At 34.7% G+C, this 23,436-nt stretch overlaps 3 protein-coding genes across 6 annotated transcripts; all 3 read right to left on the reverse strand.

Annotated features, from left to right (window-relative positions):
* Nucleotides 1–1,117: 1,117 nt before the first annotated feature.
* LOC131785346 (mechanosensory protein 2) lies at nt 1,118–6,235 on the reverse strand. The gene is made up of 8 exons (XM_059102230.1): nt 6,150–6,235; nt 4,755–4,855; nt 4,523–4,595; nt 3,908–3,990; nt 3,598–3,801; nt 3,459–3,514; nt 2,826–2,904; nt 1,118–2,674 (listed from the first exon to the last, which is right to left on the reverse strand). Exons 1-8 carry the CDS (start codon nt 6,160–6,162, stop codon nt 2,477–2,479), a joined length of 807 nt encoding a protein of 268 aa, XP_058958213.1. The 5' UTR covers nt 6,163–6,235; the 3' UTR covers nt 1,118–2,476.
* A 1,057-nt stretch (nt 6,236–7,292) lies between these two features.
* On the reverse strand, nt 7,293–13,411 carry LOC131785304 (mechanosensory protein 2-like). The gene is made up of 8 exons (XM_059102164.2): nt 13,273–13,411; nt 11,640–11,740; nt 11,432–11,504; nt 11,127–11,209; nt 9,832–10,035; nt 9,371–9,426; nt 9,157–9,235; nt 7,293–8,775 (listed from the first exon to the last, which is right to left on the reverse strand). The coding sequence occupies exons 1-8, from the start codon at nt 13,283–13,285 to the stop codon at nt 8,578–8,580; spliced, it is 807 nt and encodes a 268-aa protein (XP_058958147.1). The 5' UTR covers nt 13,286–13,411; the 3' UTR covers nt 7,293–8,577.
* Nucleotides 13,412–14,198: 787 nt separating this feature from the next.
* On the reverse strand, nt 14,199–23,222 carry LOC131785300 (band 7 protein AGAP004871). Of its 4 annotated transcripts, XM_066164965.1 has the most exons (10): nt 23,023–23,222; nt 21,113–21,184; nt 18,474–18,494; nt 18,118–18,218; nt 17,333–17,405; nt 16,481–16,563; nt 16,087–16,290; nt 15,647–15,702; nt 15,320–15,398; nt 14,199–15,100 (listed from the first exon to the last, which is right to left on the reverse strand). In XM_066164965.1, exons 1-10 carry the CDS (start codon nt 23,123–23,125, stop codon nt 14,903–14,905), a joined length of 990 nt encoding a protein of 329 aa, XP_066021062.1. In that variant the 5' UTR covers nt 23,126–23,222; the 3' UTR covers nt 14,199–14,902. The 4 variants fall into 4 exon arrangements, with proteins under 4 accessions (XP_066021062.1, XP_066021063.1, XP_058958142.1 ...); XM_066164966.1 differs by lacking the exon at nt 18,474–18,494; XM_059102159.2 differs by lacking the exon at nt 21,113–21,184 and having other exon boundaries at nt 23,023–23,221.
* Between the last annotated feature and the right edge of the window lie 214 nt (nt 23,223–23,436).

The following is a 23,436-nucleotide window of genomic DNA, read 5'->3' on the forward strand; positions in this document are numbered from 1 at the left end:
TCGCCCATTTATCTCTTATCTAATTCTCAAGCATATACACGAGTAAACTAACTTGGTGTGCATGTTTTAAAATTGCATGTGAAAATTAGGTGGTGCTTCTAAGGTGGCACAAGAGATCATAAACTCGTGGGTGGTGGGGATATCCTAAGTTCAAGCTAGAGTATGTCCTGGTGATAGCTAGGTATTCAGTATCCACAGTTTTCTCTTTCGTCTTTCTGAATTGTGTAAAATAACAGCTGAAATACATAATAGCTAACACATTTTCGGGTCATTATTTTCAGTGATAGCCTCGTTTCTACTAACAGTGATGACATTTTCAATGTTTCAATCATTTTCTCTCGTTCATTTTTATTTTCCGCCGTCCGCATCCTTCTTTTACAATCCCACTCATGTTAGTTTCCGCTTTATCATTTTTCAGTGGTGTCTTGAAAGAGTGAAACAAGTTTTGCTAACCCATCTCAGATTGTGGTGAAAGGAACCCTAAGTGCAATTCTTGATCACTTACGACGAAACCCGATAGTCATAAGACACGAATGAAACCTAAATTCATGCTACATAGGTATATAACGTTAGTCACGACTGACATAAAATGGATAAGCTTCTCTCCCTGAGCTCAAAACTCACCGTCTCTCTTATTCTATTTATAACAAAATTCTCGAGCGTGATTGGCTATCACCAGTCCGATTTATAATGTCCCATAACCATAACAAATCGGGCCGGTGATAACCAACCACGTTCGAGAATTTCGTCATAGTTTTGATTAATGTATAAATCAGAATAAGCAGTAGACGTCCACAAGGTCGGTCTGCCAGCCCATTGTTATTAGGTAAAGTTGGGAGATGAAGTCATTTTGTTGGCTGAAGGAAAGTGAGGAATCCAGGGAGAACCCTTTCTACAGATACAAGAATCTTTAAGATACTCAGCACATTGTTAACCTAGGTTTAAGAATGGAACCCAGACTACTAGGCTTGAAGGCAAGCACAGTCATCAATGCACCATCACTGTTCCCCAGAACATACTCACTTCAAGTGAAAGAATTCTGTCCACTTTATCAGATCAGCTATATCTCATACAGAAAAGTCTTGATGCCACCTTGAAAAAATTTTAAGACTCATCATTTAACCATATGTTAGCTTTAATTTTTACTTCAATTGTTGACATTTAACATCAATTACTGGTTCAACAATATTTTATATCTAACGCTACTGTATTTGGACAGTTTAGAACAAGGGACATCCCAATTTGCAAAATGATACAAAATTGGCACAAATTAGCAAGTATTTTAAAAAAAAATGTCAGCAAGCAGCTTTATACTTTCACCCTTGAGAATTGTCAGTACATGTAACTTCTATTCATAAGAAGTAAATTATATAAAAATTTTTCCTAGGAAAGCTCTGATGCTTTAAGTATTGATGCTAAACAGTCAATGATTCTCAATTGAATATAAATCTTATCTTTAATCTACACATGGTTGGTTTATGTGAATGTTATATTTTGATGTTCTTAAATAGTAAACAGCATTTAAGTTTTGTCAGACATATGAGCAGACTTCAGACAGAATGATCAGTTTTCCATACTGTCTTCATGACAGCTGCATATGATAATACTTGTCTAACAGTCCTATCACATCGTACAGTAACATGACAACTATGAACATGAAAGGAAAAAAAACGCTTCTATCGCAAAACTAGCATAATAAAAAACAAATGTTGGTAAAAAAAAAAACAACAACAGACCACCGATTAGTAATGTGCAAAATGCTAAAAAAATTTTTTTAAGTCCCAACAGGGTCAGTACAAATTTTTTTCTGAGTGTTGAAAGTAATCTAGGATCGGGTAGGTTTAGTCTGTGATTGGTAACCATCTTAATGACAAACCAAGAGCTAAACTAAAATATATGTGGCAAAGTGACTGACACAAGAGCACTCTTGATGTATCTGCTTGGTATTTTCTGTTAGTGTACAGACTTTGAGTCCTCGTTGGTTCATTGGGAAGGTTATCTCTGCTCTGATCCCCTGAGGCTATAACTTTAATTTGGTTCAACAGCACTCAATAGGAAAGAGATCTGAACACTTCTAATTTGTGATTCCTAATTGACTACACCCCATGCACTATTGGAATTTCCCATTTATTCTACTATCTTATACTCACAGCAGGGTATATGTTTTAATTCAGATTGCTTTTCAATCAATTTTTTTTAATCAATTTTGTCATCATTACAATATATTTTTCAACAAGGAAAATGTAGTTGACAAGATTGATATTGGCTGATATATTGAGTTAAAATAATCTTAAGATTCCCATATATTGATCAAAATTATAAATAACTGCTTGCTGAGGTAAAAGCAGGATTATATACAACACTGTGTAAACTATTTTCAAAATGTTCACAGAACAAGTTTTGTTTACAGAACACTAACTTCAGTCAATGGTGATTCAGAAGAGCGTTCTTCAATTTCTTGTTTTTGGCTGCCTAGTCATTTCTTTTCATCTGGCAAAAATCTGCTCAGAAAGTCAACGGGGAGTGGGAAAATAATAGTGGAATTCTTCTCAGCTGAGATGGATGTCAATGTCTGCAGGTATCGCAGCTGAAGAGCAGAGGGTGACTCTGAAATGATGTCAGCAGCTTCCTTCAGTGCACGAGATGCATTTTGTTCACCTTCAGCAGCAATGACCTGAAATCAAACAATGGTCAATAATATAATTTCCTTGGTAAAAGCCTTTTCTTTCTTTTAAAATATAATCTCATTGTTTGATTGACATATCATACTGAAACAAGCCTTTTCAGAATTTGGCACCATCCTCGACAAGTTAGCTGATATCTACCTTTGCACGAGCATCACGAGTAGCTTCAGCCTCTGCTGCCATGGCTCTCTGCAGTTGTTGAGGAAGACGCACATCTTTCCTACAAGGTTAAATGAGTACATATTGCTACTAAGGATGTTCTGATGAAAGTTGCTAGCAAAAATAATTTCTGTTCTCAAGAATTACAGGAGGTAATTTGCATAACCAAGGACCCAAACTTCACACTCAGTCACATTCACCAAACTCATGTAAAACATGCATTGATACTTTTCCACACTTAATCAAAACTGTGAACAAAGAGAAATCAAGATGGCTTCAAAGAGTCATAGTTTCATGTAAAAAAAAAAAAAAAAATATATATATATATTTTTTATATCAATAATTTACTTCCGAATCTTCTATTACATCATCACTAATAGCAGACAGAAAGTTCTTTCAGAAAGACTAACCAGTTCAATATGTAATAAGAAGTATATCCCCTGTTTTAAATCTGTACACAAAATTGACTGCCATAGCTCCCAGATGGAGAGTAGCGCTTTTTCTTCCCACTTGGATGGTGATTCAGTATTCTTCAAGATAACAATCTATACTACGCACTCAAAGCTCTATGCTCAGAAATTTTAGAGTGCAAGAATTACAAATTAAAGTACTTACACTTCAACACGTTCCACTTTTACACCCCAAGGATCTGTGGCAGTATCGAGAGAAGTCTACAAAGTGTAACAAACAAATAAATCCCAGTCCACTTATTTCCAAGAGACATAAATTAATGATTCCAAAATTATGTCTGTACCTGCATAGCATGGCTGATCTCTTCACGGTCTGCCAAAATTTCACTGAGATTTTTGGTGCCAAGGAAATTTCGCAGTGTTGTCTGTGCAAGCAGACGAGTTGACTGATCAGCCTTTTCCACATTAGTGACTGACATGGTTGGGTCACTGATGCGGAAGTAAACAACTGCATCCACTGCAACAGTCACACTGTCTTTGGTCAGAATCTGAAAGCCAATGTTGATACTTGGTTATTATCAAAACTAACAGCACTGTCACTATAGACCACTCTTCAAACAACAAATCATACAACCTAGATAGAACTGTCAATACCTCCTGAGGTGGGACATCAAATGACACTGTCCTCAAATCCACCTTCTGATAAGAGTCAATACAGGGCAGAATAAAGAATAACCCTGCACAAAAATAATAGTAAGAAATGATCAGAGGATATAACAATATATGATACACAAAACAAAGTCTATTGTTTATTTAAAACTGGAATTGATGATGTGGTCTGATCATTCGTGCCAACCCAAATCGGAATAGTTGCAAGTGACAATCACTATTCATTTCTTATGGTTAGCTTCCATATACAACCTATTACTTTAAAACTGTACCAATATTAATAACTGTGAATAAACCAAAATCATGCATGTGAACTGCTGATTATGTAATGAATATGAAAGCAATCTTCACAGTAATGATCACTTCCTAGGTAGTAGAGAATATAAAGCCCACACTACTGGCTTTCATGTTCATATTCATATTAATTTTAATTCAGTACCAGTATTGTTCCACCATCAATCAAGAACAAGATAAGGATCTATACAAAACTCTAATCAGATATGATACCAATTTTCTATTATTACACATATTATGGTCTAAGATTTACTTCCTATTCCTCTAAGGCAAAGCTTTTTAATTCAAGTTATTCTTGCATTATACCTGGCCCTTTAGCTCCTCCAGGAAGTAATCGACCAAGACGGAACATAACCGCTCTCTCATATTCCTGCACAATCTGTATACAAAATCATCCCTTATTGTCATAAGTTTATGCATATTTCTCACTGAAAGTTGTCTTAATTACATTTATATCAAGTATGATGAAAACATATAAGGCTAAGTTCAAGAGGCACATACCAGAGCACTCATGATCTACATTCACCAATTTGCTTACCTTCAAAGTAAAACACAATGAGAAAGGCAGAGTACAAATAAAGATAAGGAAAGACAAAACTGTCAGAACATAGTCACAAAACCCTCTTGAAACATCATCATCTATAAAAAAAACCAAGCAAAAAAAAAACAATCAACAGAAACATTTACCAATTCACCAGCTCTGATTTTAATTTTTCCAGGATACATAACAAATGAATAAAAAAAATTGAAATTGACAAATTCAAGACAAAATACAACAGCAAACCACTAAGAGATCATATAAGGAAAATGCCCTACACAAGGCTGTAAAACAACTACACAGCAGAACAGAGTTCATAATGAAACACTTGACCAGTAGATACCATCGCTTGCATAGGAATAGAGACAACTCAGTGGAAAGGTCATAGTCAACACTGGAAGTGACTTTACTAATAAACACTCCATTACAATTGCAAAAGATACAGTTGTTAAATTGTTAAAATATTCATCAATCCTAAACAATACAATGATATACTACACGTACACAGCTACTCTGAATATATTTTTTATCTTGCCAAGGAAGGTTCTTACCTAATAACAGTACAAACTATCTGTGGAAGATGGCTTGTAGCTTTGATTTTCATAGCAACACAATGTACACAAACGAATTAACCCAAATATTATGCAACCTGAAGCCACTTTAGCTTGAAATTAACAAGTGCAATGGATGAGGTCAGAGAAAACTATTCAAACTATTATAAAAGTTGAAGCGATTTGAAAACTTCAATTGCACCGCGTCTGATATCATCACCACCATCTTCAGTTTCACAACTACTGTCATATACAAACCTAACATGCTCATGTTGAAGCAACGTATTTAATGCGCACCATAATTAAACGATTCTGCAGGTTTCATTTGTTGCAGCAATTTCCTACATGATCCATGTTTAGCACTTAACGACCTCACAATAATGATGGTTCCTCTTTTAACCATTTTCGGCACAAACGCAGGGAAGGAAATGAGGTGATATTTCAAGAAACGCATGTTTGACCGCACATAAATCATCGAGCGAGTTAGGATCGGGTAATGTTAATTAATTTGCAAGTAACAGCAGCATCATTCACTTCTGGTGTTCTGTTATGTTGAAGTGAGATGGTTTTTCAACGTAAGATTTAATCAAATTTTCTTGAAACGACATGATGATTCGAGTAGATAATCCCAGAACTTTGTGCAACAACAAACTTGAATGGTATATGTTGAAGAAACGATTAACTTTTGCCTCAGAGTTAGCTAAAAACGGAATTTTCGGGTCGCTTTAACGATCTTAATCCATTTTTTACCCCCATGAAGTCTAAAAATTGGCGCTGAAATTCCACTGACATGAAATTTAATTTTCTCATTTCTTTTAACCTTAAAGAGGACTTTAATTCTTACCTTCCGAGGCCATTTTCAGGGAATTTGTAGTCGTAGAAGGCAAGACAAGGCAAGCTGCGATTGCAAACAACTCAGACTTCAACCCAGCTACATCACGTGATATATACTCCTCCCGAGGGACAACCAATCATATCCAAAGGTGTCAAAATATCAATTTCTCTATTTTTTAGTTGTCATGGATATATCTAAAATATTTATAATTTTGGCAATACAAAAGTTACAAAGCTATTTTCGTTTCTTTGATGAGGAAATCTCAGTTGGTAATCCTTAAAAACATTTTTCACTTTTACCCCCAGTAAAACGTGCGCAGGTGACACTAAGCGAACTGCACGACCTAAACACAAATACATAAATTAAAATTTTAACACAGTAACTCAACATACCCACACGCCAATTAAAAGTAGGGTTTCTTATTTTGTTATCATCATACAACCAACCCAAATGTGTTCTTTTGCCCAAACAAAATTATAGGTAATGTACAGTTTTATAAGTGCCTCTGCATTTTTCCCCCCCTAATTTTAGGCTGTAATTCATTAAGAATTTCCTCATTAAATCATGAGTAGAACACAGAACCCTTACATCAATACTATTATCTTGTCATACTTCAAACAGTTTTCAGTTCAAAATTTGCTACTTTTTAATGGATCCACAAGTTTTTTTCTCTTGTTCATGTTTCGGTCTGGTAAAAATTTAAACAGAATAAGTAAAATATCATTTAAACAGAATAGGAATTTTCCCTTTTACTCAAATTAATCTGAATCTTGAAAGAGGAATGATGTAAATCATATTAAGGATTAACAGCTATGAGACTCTGTTGTACATGTGTGGAACAAAGGCCTGGATCAAATTTCTATTGGACTTTGGTATTTGTCAACTGATTTCTTTCTTGAGACTCAAACTAGAACAATAGGTTTGTGCAAGGCAGAAATAAAGAACAACCTATGTATTCACACTGTCTGTTTGAAGACTGCTAGCTGCAACTTAGATTGTAAATAATGATATATTTTTTAATAAAGAGTCAATTCTAGGCTTCATTGATTGTCTCCACATTGTAGGATAACACAAGCAATTGACAGCATTGTACTTAAACCAAGGAGAAGAGATTGAACTTCCAGGTGAAAATGAATTGGGACAACCATAACATGGCATGATTCTTTATATGTTTATTATGCTATTATGCAACACAGCATGTCTACAATAGATGTTTAGGCCAGTCTATGAACCAGCCCCCCAAAAAAATTACAGCTCACCACTTTTAACATGTGATATGTTGGTGGAATATCTTTTTGTGCCCTTTCAGTGTCTGATAGAATAGAGACCTTTGAATTTTAACAGTAGTGTTCCAGCCTGACAAGGTGATAATCTTAACACTATACATGAGTAAGCACATACATATTCTCAATGCTAACAACATAACCACATAACATTAACTTTAAAAAAAGAAAGTAACACAACTTTTTTCTACTTGAAAACAAACTAGTACAGACTCTTAGAGTCCTCTGATCAGAATTATCCTAATTATCACATTTCATAATATTTTCTATTTACTAAATCAATAGGAACTGTAAGCCCATCAGAATTGATTAGATAAAAATGCTATAATTGTATATTGCATGACCCTTGCCATAGGACTGTTTCTAGCATGTTTGTTATTGAGATGTTCCAACGTCAATCAATTTTTGACCATTACACATTTCTAAAGAAAAAGTTGAGAAGTACATTTATTCAACATACATTGTTAACCCTGAGTAAATAAGCTTATGTCTAATGCAGAAATATTACTCATATAAACTGAAATATGCATTCAGAGCTCAAGACTAACTCCTAAATTACTCAGATGTTGGCAAGCACTACTAATTAACAAGTTAGAATGGCTATCATGGTCATTTAATTTTTGGTGGGGATCTGCACTTTTCATCCCACTAAACTAGATTTGAATAGAGCTCATAGACACTAAAACTGCAATCATGTGGAAGGAATAAACTAAATAAATGAAATATCTTTGAAAGCATCTATCATGTTATTTCTGTTTCATCAGTAAAAGAATCCATAATCCAGTCCATCCTATGATGGGGTTGTCACAGGCTTTGCCCAGTTTGCAAGTACACGAGAGAAGTAGCTGGCTTACCATAAAAGGCACTGCATCAATCATGATCAACTGGAAACATGTTTTTTTTTGGCTCCATTTGCATTTCTGTTATACTGATAAAGAATTGTTTCTTTCACAAATATGTACAACAGAAGAAATTAAAAAAAATCTAGCTGATATATAATGTGAAATTATCACTACTACATGATTTGTTCTAGTTAATCTCAAGCTCTGAATCTTAATGTTCCTTTATGATAAAAAGCACTGATATCTATTTTGAATAATCAACTATCTTGCAATGATGCAAGTTTTTTCTCATTCTTTGTTCTCTTGATTTCATTAACCTTTCTTGTCTGGTAAGAATCTGCTCATGAAATCAACAGGGAGAGGAAATAGGATTGTGGAATTCTTCTCAGCTGAGATTGTTGTCAATGTCTGTAGGTATCGCAGCTGAAGAGCAGAAGGAGACTCTGAGATGATGTCAGCAGCTTCCTTCAGTGCACGAGATGCATTCTGTTCACCCTCAGCAGCAATAACCTGAAATGAAAAGAACACCTCACCATATGATATTTTTTCTAATCTTACAGCTTCATCTATTGAAGTATCTTTGTTTTTATTTTATTTAATTTCTGATATTCAAAGTCATTTAAGTTCAGTATCACCTCTTAACTAAACACCAATAACCTGAATATACAGATCACTCAATTTTATAATCCAAGTTACGAGTTATAATACAAAAGCTTGAAATTAGAACCGAATCTATAAATCTAGAATGACTACTTCACGTCAGCTTCCTTTGTAATCAAAGGGAGCCTATGTAAACTTAAAAAAAGGCAGCTCTTACATATAACTAATAAACTGTAACACTGATGACCTACCACAAAACTGAGATTTCTTACTAATGAAAAAATTTCATACCTTGGCACGAGCTTCACGAGAAGCCTCAGCCTCTGCTGCCATGGCTCTCTGTAGTTGCTGAGGAAGACGTACATCCTTCCTGTAAGGTACATGTTATGTCAGTCATTTTTATTCATTTATTTTCTTTTTTTTAAGGGGGGAGGGGCATTTTCATGTACAGCTTCAAGTTAAAACTAGGAACCAATTTAAAAAGCTGGATAAAGCTTTAACTTACACTTCCACACGTTCCACTTTAACACCCCAAGGATCAGTTGCTTCATCAAGTGAGCTCTAATGAAAAGAAAACACAAGATATGATCCACACAACTTTCCTTCATGCACAACATTTAAGTTACTCAAGTTATCAAGGGTTTGATCATTATTTCATGAAAGATCACAAATGACTTATTTCCACTGTTTATGTAAACAAGACAAATAGTTCCACACATTACACAGCCTGTATCAAAATATTAGCTTCAACTTGTTTGACTGTTAAGGGTGATTCTTGCCTTTAAAATGCATTCAAGAATAGCTAATATAACCATTGTGTCAAACTTTGGTTTGGCAGCAAAAAAATTATTGGAATCTTCCAATGAAGTCAGCAATTTGCTTGCCATTGATTTCTCAACCTGTTACAGCTTTAAAATTCTTAATTAAAACATACAGCAATGATCCAGACTCAGATTCTGTTATCACCTGCATGACATGACTAATAACTTCCCTGTCAGCCAATATCTCACTGAGATTCTTGGTTCCCAGCACATTTCTAAGGGTGGTCTGAGCTAGCAGACGTGTGGAACGATTGGAATTTTCCACATTGGTGATGGACATAGTTGCATCATGGATTCTAAAATATACCACAGCGTCAACAGCAACAGTAACACTGTCTTTTGTCAAAATCTATAATAAATCAAAGGCACAACCAGCTGATCAGATTGGAAGTGGCTAAAAAATACACTAAGTACCACATATGTCCTACAGAAAAAAATCCAACCAAAGGGAACACATTATAAATGACATCATTATACATTAGACTTCTTATGAAACTCCAATTGGTCAAGAACATACAGTCAATCTACAATAGAGTGTGAAGTTAATGTGATAACCCAATATCTACACCAGATAATGGGTTGTAATGTCGAGTTTAAAATTTGCCTAGTTTCCAAGCTCCTCATCTGTGTAGTGCTCTCAAAGTTTTGCAAACTCAGAAAGAAGTGTCTTCTTTAGCAGACTGTTTAACAATATTTATATAATATTTGGTACAAATTTCTTAGCCCACAAAAAATTTGGTCATGCAACGCTGCTTGCCATCCTCCTTGCCAGCTATTGTAATATCTGGAGCTCACAACACCAATCATGTGCTCGCTACTTGTTAATGTCAACTGCATGTGCTTACAGTCTCTGAATGCAAGGGGTCTGGAAGGATCCTAATCTATTACAATAACAAAACAACTATTGAATTTGTTTTTGCATGATATTATAAATTATCAAACCTTGTGTCTGTGTTATCTGCCTCAGCCTTCAGCTTTGGCAGGTAACTCACACCTTGGCATCTATAACTCATGAAATCATGCTCAACCTCATCCAAAACTTACTTATTATACCCAGCATTTTTCATCTTATAGGCTTAAGTTTAGAGTTTATTTCACATCAATTTAACAATGTCCATGAAACAAAAGCAAAATAAAATCATTTGAGCCTGAATTTTTTTCAGCTGTGCCTCACTAATTCTCTCAAGCACTCAGGTTTGTTAGCCAAAGGTTACATCACTATCAGCAACTAAATCATTTTACTAAAATTTACAAAAATGTTTCAATGAACATTTCCAAAAATCATCATCTCTCCTGCAAATGCTGTAAACAAGAATTTACCAAACCACCAGGCAAATATAAACATAAACTTTTTTTGTCATGATTGTAGAGAAAATCACTATTAAGGATGACTGCATAAGCACTTGATTCTTTTACTATCTTTACCACAACTGTGGTTACCTCTTGTGGTGGAACATCAAAGGACACTGTCCTTAGGTCAACTTTCTGATAGGAGTCAATACAAGGCAGAATAAAGAAGAGACCTAAAATAATGCCATAAAAAATTACTATAAAACGCTCTGAAAATTATAAATAAAAAATTATCAAGTATACAAAGGTTCCAAATGTTTGGAATATAGCTAAATCAGACCACTGATAAAGGAAAAGACATTTCCAAAAAGTATCACTTTGCTGATACAAGGTTAAGATCAAATACAAGTAGTTTTGTATACCAAGCTATGTTCCAGCCATTAATTGTTATTTACCTGGTCCTTTGGCTCCTCCAGGCAGCAGACGACCAAGGCGGAAGATCACTGCTCTCTCATATTCTTGTACAATCTGTTTTTGTGTCCACAAAAGAAAAAAAAAATCTAATCAACTTTTTCATTTCATGAAACTTGTAACTAAGTTGTTATCTAAATAAAATCTTTAAAAAAGGGGCTTACAATAGAAAACTACCTCTAGTGAACTTACCTTTAAACAAAAGAATAAAGATAATGGCAAAGTACACACAAACAGGATGATAGACAAGCCTGTGAGTAAATAGTCACAGCAACCACGGTCACCTGAATCCTCTGAAAAAAAAGATTCATACAGGAAACTTAAGCTACGTCAAGTCAAAAAGTAAAGACATGCAAGCAATACCTATATTAATTTTTTGTTATTTGACAGCTTGTTCACATTTAATACATTGAAATATCTAAACACCCCTACCAAGCTTGCAGTTCAAATTTTTATTGCTAGACTGATTAGGAGGAAAGTATTTCGGCAAAGAAGAATTTAAACTATAACCAATAATACAAAGCCACAGAATTTGATTAATCACTACTGGTCTCGTCCCACTAAGAGAAAAAAAGATGAAGTTGTATTATCAGAATGAATGACTGTTCTCATTAGCTTTTCACTATAGCACACCATTATCATCAAAACTTTAATGAATACAGAATATGATTAGGGCGCTATGTTGATTTACAGACATTCAGGCACTATGGCTGAAGCTAAATATTCATTAAAAACCATTAAGATATTTTCTGAAATTACTAACTCAGCAAGAGGTGTGAATGATGGCCACCTTCTGTTCACTAATGGCTTCACTACCTTTGTAATGCCTAGGTTCTCCACGAATTTACAGTTTGAAACAACTGATCAACAACCTTGATTGATCAAAGAACTCTTTACATGAAAAACATCCTGAAGGTGATTTTACTTCATAAATAATTAAGCGGGGAAGTTACTGACTTATGTAGGGAATTCAGATGAATCTTCCCTAGAATCAACAAAGAAAGACCATTTCTGTTTTCGAGACACCTTCTCTGACAGAAAATAATGTAATAAGGTTTGGTAAGGAATTTATGAATGTAAAACTAAGAAATCTGGGTGCACTGTGCAAGCTCGTAAACAACCATTATACCGTTCCGATGAGCATACCTAAATGTGACTCTGCAGTCGAAACAAAACTTGAGAGCTTTACAAATGTGTGTATTAGAAAATACACACGTTTAAACTGTAATGGATCAATAAAAAAAAAATATTTTTCGAGGCTCACGTTCCGTTAAACGTTCTGTTAAACGTTCCGTTAACATGAATTGTTTTGAGAGTGAATGGCTTCCTAGCCCAGAATTTTTCTCGGCTTCCATCGCTTGGTAAGTCAGATAAGAAGTTTGAACCGGTTGATCCTAAAAAGCTATCTTTACAGAAGCACGTAACTGATTAAATCAGTGTTCGATGTTTAAAGGTAAAGAATCGACACCAGAGCTGAAAACGCGTAAAGTGAAAATTTGTTACCAGAAAAATCGAATGACGTCGACAAGACTTATCGATATAAATACAGCACCCATGTTTACCGTTTGACAATCTTGCAAAGATAGACAGAAGCTTTTAAAAAATAACTTAACGTTCACTTTTACATTCAACGTTAATTGTTTGCTAAAACTCTAATAAACATAACTTCTTTGTTATAATTTTCACAACATCACCGCGATGAGGATGGGTAAATAAGAAACGAGTGCGGGGAGCGAAATAACCATCGAGCACCTTTAAGGTACATCTTGGTCGTAAGCAGGCAAGTTACCCCCGTTTATCCCTTTAGACACCGTTAATGACTCACCTTCAGACGCCATTAGCGCCGTTGACGTTTCTTTAGCGTTTGCCAGATTTCAGATATTTCAGAGAGTATGGAGAAGGCGAGCAACAAGCAACCGAGGGAGTGCATGCATCAAGGTTTATCCATTACCTAATAAGGAAGTATAGTGCTGGGATCCTTTCCAGGAGAGGCTAAGTTGTCTTTTGTCACACACCTGCCTTTGCCGCCAGGCCAACGGAAAGGGTAGTTTCTAATCAGTTCCCGACAATAATCCTGGCCCGGCGAAGCCACAAATAAACACAAATCCTAATGCAGCTCAATTAAAGTTATAAGCCCGTTTGCGATGGCTATAAAACTTAGCTGCGGATCATGATGTTTCTGTTCCGTGATCATCAGTCGCTTACCATTGTTAGCTAGTTTGTAGTTATTACCTTGCAGGGGTTATTAAAAGGTACACATCAATTTTATCGTGGTCATTAAGTATGCAAGACTGTATTCATCAAAAACTAAAAGGGAAAAAAGAAAAAGCACCATGAATCGGTCCTCTGTTTGACAATATCTAGTACGGTTTCTCAAACTAAGCCAAAAAATTTCCTTGTAACATATTTAGTGTGACTTTTGCAGAATGGAAATAATACGTCCAAATTCTTTCCTTTTGACAGCTAAGACCCACGATAAAGAAATCACTTTCAGATTTTTGAGGCCATAAAGCAAGAAAGTTATGCGTTAGTTATTTATCACGTTATTTTCCACCCAAAGAGTAGAGGGGTTACTAGATGCCGGTGATCATCTGATTGGTCAAAAATTTATTAATATGAAACAAGAGTGCATTTTCCCATAATTTAGTAAGACGCTGGTATAGCATCACTGTTATGAAAAATGTCTACAACTGAACCTCTTCCAGTTCCTCACTCATCTTCAATGCATGACCACAAACCATTGCATCTTATCTGTGAGAAGAGTGCTCTTTATTCAGCAACTTGACCTTTGATATGAGTACTTTAAATTTAATCTTAATTTCAGTTGATGGAGCTATAGATTAGTCTAACAAACCAAAATTAACCTCAATAAAAAATTCAAGTTACTCCTGAAAGCTTGTCATTTTTCTCTCTCTTGAAACCCATGCATCTCCAGTCTTTAATTTAGCCACAAATCACCATTTTAAATGCAGATGCTATGACTAAAACTTAGAATAATAAGTCCATGGGGAAAAGTAATGGGGAAAATTAACCTAAAACAAGAAAAAGCCTTGAGTTGCATAGCAACCTAGGTAAGTTTAAATAATCACATGCTCAAAAAACTTATTTATTGTTGTTTCTATTATTCCTAGAAAAAGACTGTCCAAAGCTAACTGTTAGCATAGTGAATATGTCTATAGCATTTACAACAAAGCATGGCACTAGAGAATATCTACTAATAGAAAGGAATATCAAAAACAATGAGGCTACTGCTCCTTAACATACGTAATCTATATCTCCTTAAATAGTAAGACAAGTTGCAAGGCTAACAATAAATAAATTTTTAGTTGATTCTTCTGCTATATACACAGTGTCATCCATTTATTTCTATATCTACATCTTGTGTTGGAAATAAACATTCATAATCACAGAACACTAATTTCAGTCAAGGATGAACACTTCCTTCTTTCATCTACTCATTTGTTCTCATTTGGAAGAAGTCTAGCCAAAAAGTTGACAGGGAGAGGGAAAATAACAGTGGAATTCTTCTCTGCTGAGATGGTTGTCAGTGTCTGCAGGTATCTGAGTTGGAGAGCAGAAGGCGACTCTGAAATTATGTCAGCAGCTTCCTTCAGTGCACGAGATGCATTCTGTTCACCCTCTGCAGCAATGACCTGATGTGAAAAGTACAACTCATTGTGAAAGCTTTCTCTGGAGAATTCTCTTCTCTCTTTTTTCATTTCTAAAATCTGAATAGATTTTTTTGAAATTGGTACTGTAATGAAACAATACAATAACTTCTAGTAACTTTTTCTAGTTGAAGAGAAATACAAAGTTACTGATCAGAAGAAACAATACAATAACTTTGTTAAATGTTAACTTTGGTTGAGTACCTTAGCACGAGCTTCACGAGAAGCTTCAGCCTCTGCTGCCATGGCTCTCTGCAGTTGTTGAGGAAGACGCACATCTTTCCTGTGGACAAAAATCAACAAGAGACATATGAGATTTTAGAATCTCGTAAAATCAATTAACAGTTACTAACAGGTTATCAAAAAACAGACATTTATGCAAAAAATTTATGTTTAGCAGACTTTGTTAACAATATTATCACTGTAAACTTCACCATTACTGGTAATGTCAGACAACACAGAAATGTGATAATAGAAGGACAACAGCAACTAGAACATTAAGAGCAATAAAAAGATTGTGAATGTTCTTACACTTCCACTCGCTCAACCTTGACACCCCATGGATCAGTGGCTTCATCCAAAGAAGTCTGTGGAACAGTACATTCACCCAAATTAACAACAAAATATGAACAAATTAACAAATTAAAACAACAAAAAATTTTTTCCCAGTTTCTTTCTAATGTGCCTCAAATCTAAATACAACAACAATGCAATGTTTGATTCGAAATCAGCTACACAAATGGAAGGGTTGAGCCCTAAGGTGATATCAAGAATACTAAGGGAGGTTACTTACTTCTTTGTAACTTGCTTAGTCATGCACTTAATCACACAATACATGCATCCAACCAATGAAAACTTCTAACATAATCAGAGATAAAAAGTAGGAGTTGATCTAAAGCATCTCAGACTTGGTTATAGTATGGAATTGCAATGGTTTTGCTTTACTATGAAGTTACATATGACATACTTGCCTGCATTGTTTCACTGATACTTTCTCTTTCACCTAATATCTCACTGAGGTTCTTGGTTCCCAGCACGTTTCTCAGGGTGGTCTGAGCTAGCAGACGTGTGGAACGATTGGCATTTTCCACATTGGTGATGGACATGGTTGCATTGTATATTCTGAAATATACCACTGCATCAACTGCTACAGTAACACTGTCTTTGGTCAAAACCTACCAAAATTTTTGTTAACATAAATACGCATACTACTGAATTATTTGTCTTGAAATAACCAACAAAAGTATTCCTCAAATCTACTGTCACCTGGAGTTCAGACCACACTTTCAGATCCACCATTCTTAACTAATATATAAATTACCTGTCCCCAAGAAAATAAGGTTGCTTCACTATGTTGTTCTTTACCTCTTGAGGTGGCACATCAAATGACACGACTCTCAGGTCTACCTTTTGGTAGGAGTCAATACATGGCAGAATAAAGAACATTCCTAAAAAATTAACAGTTTGCCAGGGTCAATCTCACAACCTACAGATGCTTCGTTTCAAGCACTATCATTCATAATGTATTTCTTGTGTCTTTATCAATTAAGAGAAGTTAAATTAGGGGTCTAATATTTGTCAAGTAGAATCCAAATTAATTTTTGTCATCCTTAATCAAAACTATAACAAAATTTTCGAATGTGATTGGTTATCACAGCCTGATTTGAGCACTGCATAGGACAGTGTACATGTCATGCTTGTATTTGGACAGTGTAATAGGACAGTTAAAGGGATAGTTAACATGCCTTGCCTGTGTAAGTGGACAGAATGGGTTATGTGCACATGCTGTTGTCATGCATTTTCCAAGTTAATTACTGTTTTTTGCTTAGGGTTACATTTGATTAATTGGTAACAGGACTATACATTGTCCAATTCTGTCTGTAATCATATCCATGATTGACAAATCAGACTCCCACTTTGAAGTTGTCCTATTTTGTCAATAACTTACATGATTACAAGCCGAATTGGATTCCACTCAGTCCTATAGTTATTGCTTACCAACTTCAATTCATATTGATTTATTCTTTTTCATTTAGAAGTTTCTTCTATAACCTTACTGCACTAACATTTTGTGGTTTAATTGACATTGGAGGTAATTTTCAAAATCATAGCAAATGATTGGAAAATTTCAATTGCAGTGCCATGAAAAAATGACAGTTTTCAATGTGAACAATAATATCTAATTCGTAATTGTATAAACAGGTCCATAATTTTCACCTGGTCCTTTTGCTCCCCCAGGAAGAAGTCGACCAAGACGGAAAATAACTGCTCTCTCATATTCCTGTACAATCTTAATGACAAGGAAAGGAAAAAAATTGTTCAGCCAGATTAAGAAGTTTGTTGACATAAAATAATAAATGTTTATAATTTTATACCTATGTGACAGTAAAGACAAAATCAAGAATATTAAATGCCAACAAATAAAAAAAAACCTTTTTAATAAATTTTAAAAGAATCATTTTTATTTCTCATAATTCCAATAATGGAACAATTTAAATTACAGCTAGTTTGCAATAGATGTGTTGTCCTTTCCATTTGTAATGAAAAGGAAAATGTAAAAATTGTTTACATATGATACAATTAACTCCCTGACAGAACTCAAAAAAAGATTAAGACAGTAAAACCTTTAAAAGAAAACTACACCAGAAGAAAATCTGTTAAAATTTCTCCCGACTTTGTAATATGATTTTGTGAACTGATAAAAAAATAACCATATTGGTTCCCTACAACAGCTAATTAATGCAAAAAAGTACGTGAGTTGGATTAATATTAAGATTATTGTCAACAAAATAGGGTGCCTTGTGCAAAAATCCTCCAACCTGTGCTACTTTTAAAGAAACCATGGTTCCCTTAAAATATTTTTTGCAGTCGCATTGCCCTTTTTTTCAAGATTTTGTATTTCTTTTTTTGAAAATTAAACTTAACTGCTCTCTCTATCTAAAGAGCGATATTTTGAAAATTTTGAGTTAATTTTGTCAACAGTAACCTAAGAAGGTCATTACCTTTATACAGAAACACAGTGATAAAGGCAGCGTACAGATAAATATTAAGGAGGAGAAAAATGTAAGCAAATAATCACAAAAGCCACGCTCCTCAGAGGAACCTGCCAGTTAAATACAAAAATTAAACAAAATAATATTAATAACATCCAAACAAACCAAGTGGAATCAATTGATTTGTAAGGTCAGAATGGTTAGATCATTGACTAACATGCATTTGTAATTATTCCTATTAATTTATCTCCCTGACTGATCTAGCTTAAGCTTATAATTCAATATAAGTTGAATCGAGAGTGATACATTACTGACAGATTGCCAGACAAGAAACTGAAACTACAGGTCTAACATGCAGACATTACCATGCTCATCACCACTTCCACCTGAAACAGACAACACACGAATTCAATTTTTGTAAACATATTCACATGCCCATTAACCATGGACAATCCCTTCTTTGCTGATTTTCAAGTTATTTTCTAATTAATCCTTCCCCATTGAAATAATTTCACATGGAACTAAATGTTACTTTAGTCAATTTTCCATGCAATTCTCTTGTGCTTAGATCTTTCAGTACCAATCAATTATTGCTTTCCACTGCAAAATTATCTGGGAGAATATTTTTGAGGCAACTAGCTATAACAAAATAATTTTGATTTTTTTCTCCAACAAAGGAATGGCAGTAAGCATGTTCTTAGTCTATGAGCAGGCCATTGTTTGATCTTGTCACACAATAGGGGAAGAGAGCACATTGCTTGACAAGATCCAATAACAGCTGTAAGGAAGCATGGCAACAATGAAGTTCATTTCTGCTCAGAATTATTCAGACACCAGTGGCAATAGACCATAAAATACCCAAGTCTGAGTTTACTTCAGATGAGTAGATACTTTTTGGCCATTATTGAACAATATTTTCACTGGAATCGTTTGAAGGTAAATGCTCTTTCTCTTTTTCAAAAATGCAAACATCAGTTACTTAGTGTCCCTTTCCAAACCACCTACACATTCTCACACACACACACACATACACACACACACACACACACACACACAAAAAAAGGCTCTCGCATACATAGCATGCCTAGGTTTTGTTTTGTTCTATGCTTTGCATATAACGATATATGACATATGGGAACATATCAGTCATACCAAAATATGTAATCATCCAAAATACATATAAGTAAACCTTGCTGCTTCTTTTTGACTTTTAAAATCATCACCTTAACATTCTTGTCAAAAGTTCAGCACTATGACACCTTCAAGCATATCATTTTTTTCGTTGCATTTTTTTCTGATTTTGGTATAAAGATCACAGTGATTGTTCACTGAAGCAATCAGTTATAGGAACTATCTAATTCCATATAAAACACATCCTTAACTTTCTAGTAACTTTCCCTTCTTTTCTCAGCAGCAGCTGGCAAAAAAAAACTTTCTGGTACTGATAAATGGTACATTAAGCATGTAGAATGCCAACACAGGAATAACGCATATTTCTTCTAAAATAAGCAACGTGAGTTACATTTTTGCATTTTCTTTTCAAATACATGTTACTTAAGTCATGGCTATTTCTTCAAGCACTGTGAAAAATTGAATTTGCTGGAAATAAATGAGAGTTAAACTTGCTTAACAAAATGTGAAGTTACGTATCATAAATGTTAATTCCATCCCACACACCTGATTATGTCTGCACCCATTGCATAATCTATCAAATTATCTTTAATATAAAGAACAATGTTTACGAATTATAGGATCTATCCGTGGACAAATACAGAAGCAATAACCTTGTAAGCTGACAGGAGATGATGTTTAAGTACACTGGAACAACACTTCATCAAAATCTCGAAAATAATAAAACGTCAAGAAGCCGATGCTTCTCTATAAAATGCAACAAAAGTTGTTTATTTATTTATTTTTTTACTTAAAAAAATGCCAAGCAGACATTTTTAGACATTTGAACAACGCCTTTCTACTCATCTCGTAGAGGCAAACGTTGTCCAAAATCATTTCGATCTTCTTTCTCAGATAATTCATTGAATTTGCTTTCGTGTTTTTTTTTCCTACTTTGATTCGTGATTGCGTTCCATCGAATTTCATATTTTGAAGCTTCGTCTCTAACCCAAAAGTGGTTTACATTAAAAATTCAAAGGGCCTGATAACTTAAAACTATCAAGTAGAATTTTCGAATAAATTATTGAATTTTCGAGGTATCGTTGTCTGCATAAACCAACGAAGGGTTGAATTAAATGAAAAGAAACTGATACTTCTACTTGCCGTGTTACCTTACCGAGACTTCAACAGAGTGGGCTTCCATATGTGCATACTGAAAGTAATCCTCACGCAGAGACAGTAATCTAGTAATTATTCTCATCTAAACGCCTGGAGCTACATATATGCGAAATTATGATGTATTTGTGATTTCAGCGAATAAGCGACTCTGCCTCGAACATTCATTAACAATTCAAAAAGAGAATAACATAACTGTGTATATTTAAAGTAAGACCTGAAGGCAAAAATACATCTTGTCCGAAAAAAATTTCTGCAGAAAACACTTTTTCCTTTGAACTTGATAAATATCATAGTGAAAAACAAAAACTGTTTACGGGAAGAGATATTCAATTAATTTAGCTGGAAAGTTCTAATTTTTCGTTCACCTGCAGGGCAAACTTATCAAGTTACAACTTTGCGTAAATATAAATATCAAACGTATTTTGAAACACGAAGTTAAAGCGATGTTGTTTCTTTAACGAAAAAAAAAAAATCACCAATACAAGAAAGTTATTCCCAAAACAAAAAAGGTTTATGAATATGTTATCAACGTCAGGGGAGCAAAACGCTTAAAAAATATATTAATCCCATACCAAAAATGTCTCTGTTTTCATTTCATTTTCCCCGACACGTTCGAAACAGCATCTTGTGCCGAACTTATTTTGCTTTTGACCATTTTATTCAAGAAAGACCACAAAAAATTCTAGCAAAACCTTTCTGTAATAGAATTACGTACCTGGCTCTGAAAATCCGGCATTTTCCTTTCGATTTAACTCCATGAAGGAATAAGAAACAGCCTTTCTTGTCCCTTTCAAAAAGAATTACCCAAGTCACGTGACTTAGAAGACTCACCTGCTCGCTGCCAGGCAATGATTATCAATCATTTGTGAAGGTACTTAAAGGAACGGCAAATAACAATCGTAGGCTTTAAAAATTCCTGATTTGAAAATTTGTTTGGAATGTTTAACACAAGTAGCTACACTACAAGGGTACTGCAAAGCCAAGGAGTTTCTCTCTGCTAATGCCACCTTACTACACGTCTTTGTATCAATATAATTTTCTTTGGGAAACTTTATCAGCCAAATGCTTCTTGATGTCAAATAAAACCGTGAAAAGCTATTCATTCTTCAATTAAAGAATATGTAGTTACATGACATTGTAAAAGTTCTTTTTATGTCAATTTTTGTAGCTATATAGGCAACATACTCCATAAATAACAGTTTAAAATTTGGGTGATCTACACTTTTATTATCATTCTACTGAAATCAAAGTCAAAACCCTCCTACTGTCTTGAATATTGTAATTCTAGAATCACAAGGTTACTTGAGGCTTTTTATCAATCAACCTTATAACTTACCCTTGTAGTTTCAAAGAGAGAAATAAGTCAAAATTCTACCCTTAAAATATTGTGAGAAGCAAAATCTGTTGACAGCTTTCATAACATCCTGTTCGTAACATTTATTTGTTGTTAACATATAGTAACAAAGTACATAACAAATCCATGTCTCAAAACTCCTAACATATGTACATGGTGACAGCCTGCAAAGGTAAATGTCAACTGCTGGCAATCAGATGAACAGTTCTTTTTGGAGCCTATGGTTTACTAATCACTTCTCTCTGTTTAGCAGATCTATCAACCAGACTTGTATTGGATATGGGATATATTTGGAAACTCACAGTGACATTCATATTTCATAAAAGTAATAAGATTTTAGTTGCAATTTAGTGGAAATATTGGTGCAAGTAAACTTTTCAAAGACAAAAAAATTGCAAAGAAAGTCAAGACAGACAGAATTTTGATGGGGTACACCCACTGTTTGTAATTTGCACCCATGTTACAACTTTGCACTCATGTCAAATAAAAAATGCACTCGTTTTCAGCCAATCAGATGGCATAATTTTTTCATGTATGTTTTCATGTATATAAAATGTATTCTTCATGGACACAAATCTTTTACTGGTGTTACTCACTGACTCATATCATGTAATGTTTAATTCCAGACTAAACCTCCTTGTGAACAGTGGCAAATATTTTAAAATACCGATAATCCCTATTCCTCTTCAGCCTTGGCACTTTGCCCTCTTTAGCCCTAAGGGACAAACTGAGGGGTGTGAAAACATGTTTCCAATCACTAAGAGCACTCACATGGAAAACATGAGAACTGAAGTAAGAGAATCAAGAGAGTGAGGAGAATTTATATATATAGGTACCATAAACGGTATATTAACTTGAATATACTGCAGCTGCTTACATCAAATCCCTCGTTCAAACTGATCATGGCTTACAGCTCTTCAAGCTCGCAACAACAAGACAACCAACACCAGTCCAAGAGCAAAATGGCAATAATGCAAACTACCTACGTTTTTGTCTTTGGAAGTGGCATGTTCAGCGCAATTACTGATTTGCAAACACACTAATTACTGAAATCCACATTTACATTCAAATGGCTTTATCTTTTCAATAGAAAACACATTACATGCATTTGCCGATAAAACCTAGCTTGCTCTGATCAAATACTAACCTGTCTGTAAAACATTTACGAAGCATTTAAATTAAACTACAAATGTACAGAGGGATAAGTTGTTTTTCAATTTCGGGTACCACATCGAATGATCGTTCAGCCAACTGAATTGTTTAAAACTTACCTTCCTCAAGAAGTCCTCTCTTGTCTCCTCCACTGACAGCCCGTTCGTAGTTCTGAGCTGCTGGATTCACGTGCATACTGGTCGAAGTACTGCGAGCAGTCATTAAACCTTACATATGTTTCCACCACACAGAGCCATTATTTCCTCTTTCTTCGAGTTATTCAACGCCTGTACGATTGTTTTATTTTCAGTATGTGCGCAAGGTCTGGGCGAAAGTGTTACTAATTAGAGGAGTGGTCGCGGGAGGGCCTGTATCAGCACCCGTACAGTAAACGATGAGAGATGCTTTCTCTATCTTGTTTCATGATCAATTATTTGTATATGAAAGAGAAAATATTTCAAACTTTCTTTACGTTGTATTATGACGTGTAAAAGGTACCCATAAGGGAGTTATGAGCAAGCAACTCAAGATAA

This window comes from Pocillopora verrucosa, chromosome 4, assembly GCF_036669915.1.
Source record: "Pocillopora verrucosa isolate sample1 chromosome 4, ASM3666991v2, whole genome shotgun sequence".
Taxonomy (NCBI): Eukaryota; Metazoa; Cnidaria; class Anthozoa; order Scleractinia; family Pocilloporidae; genus Pocillopora; species Pocillopora verrucosa.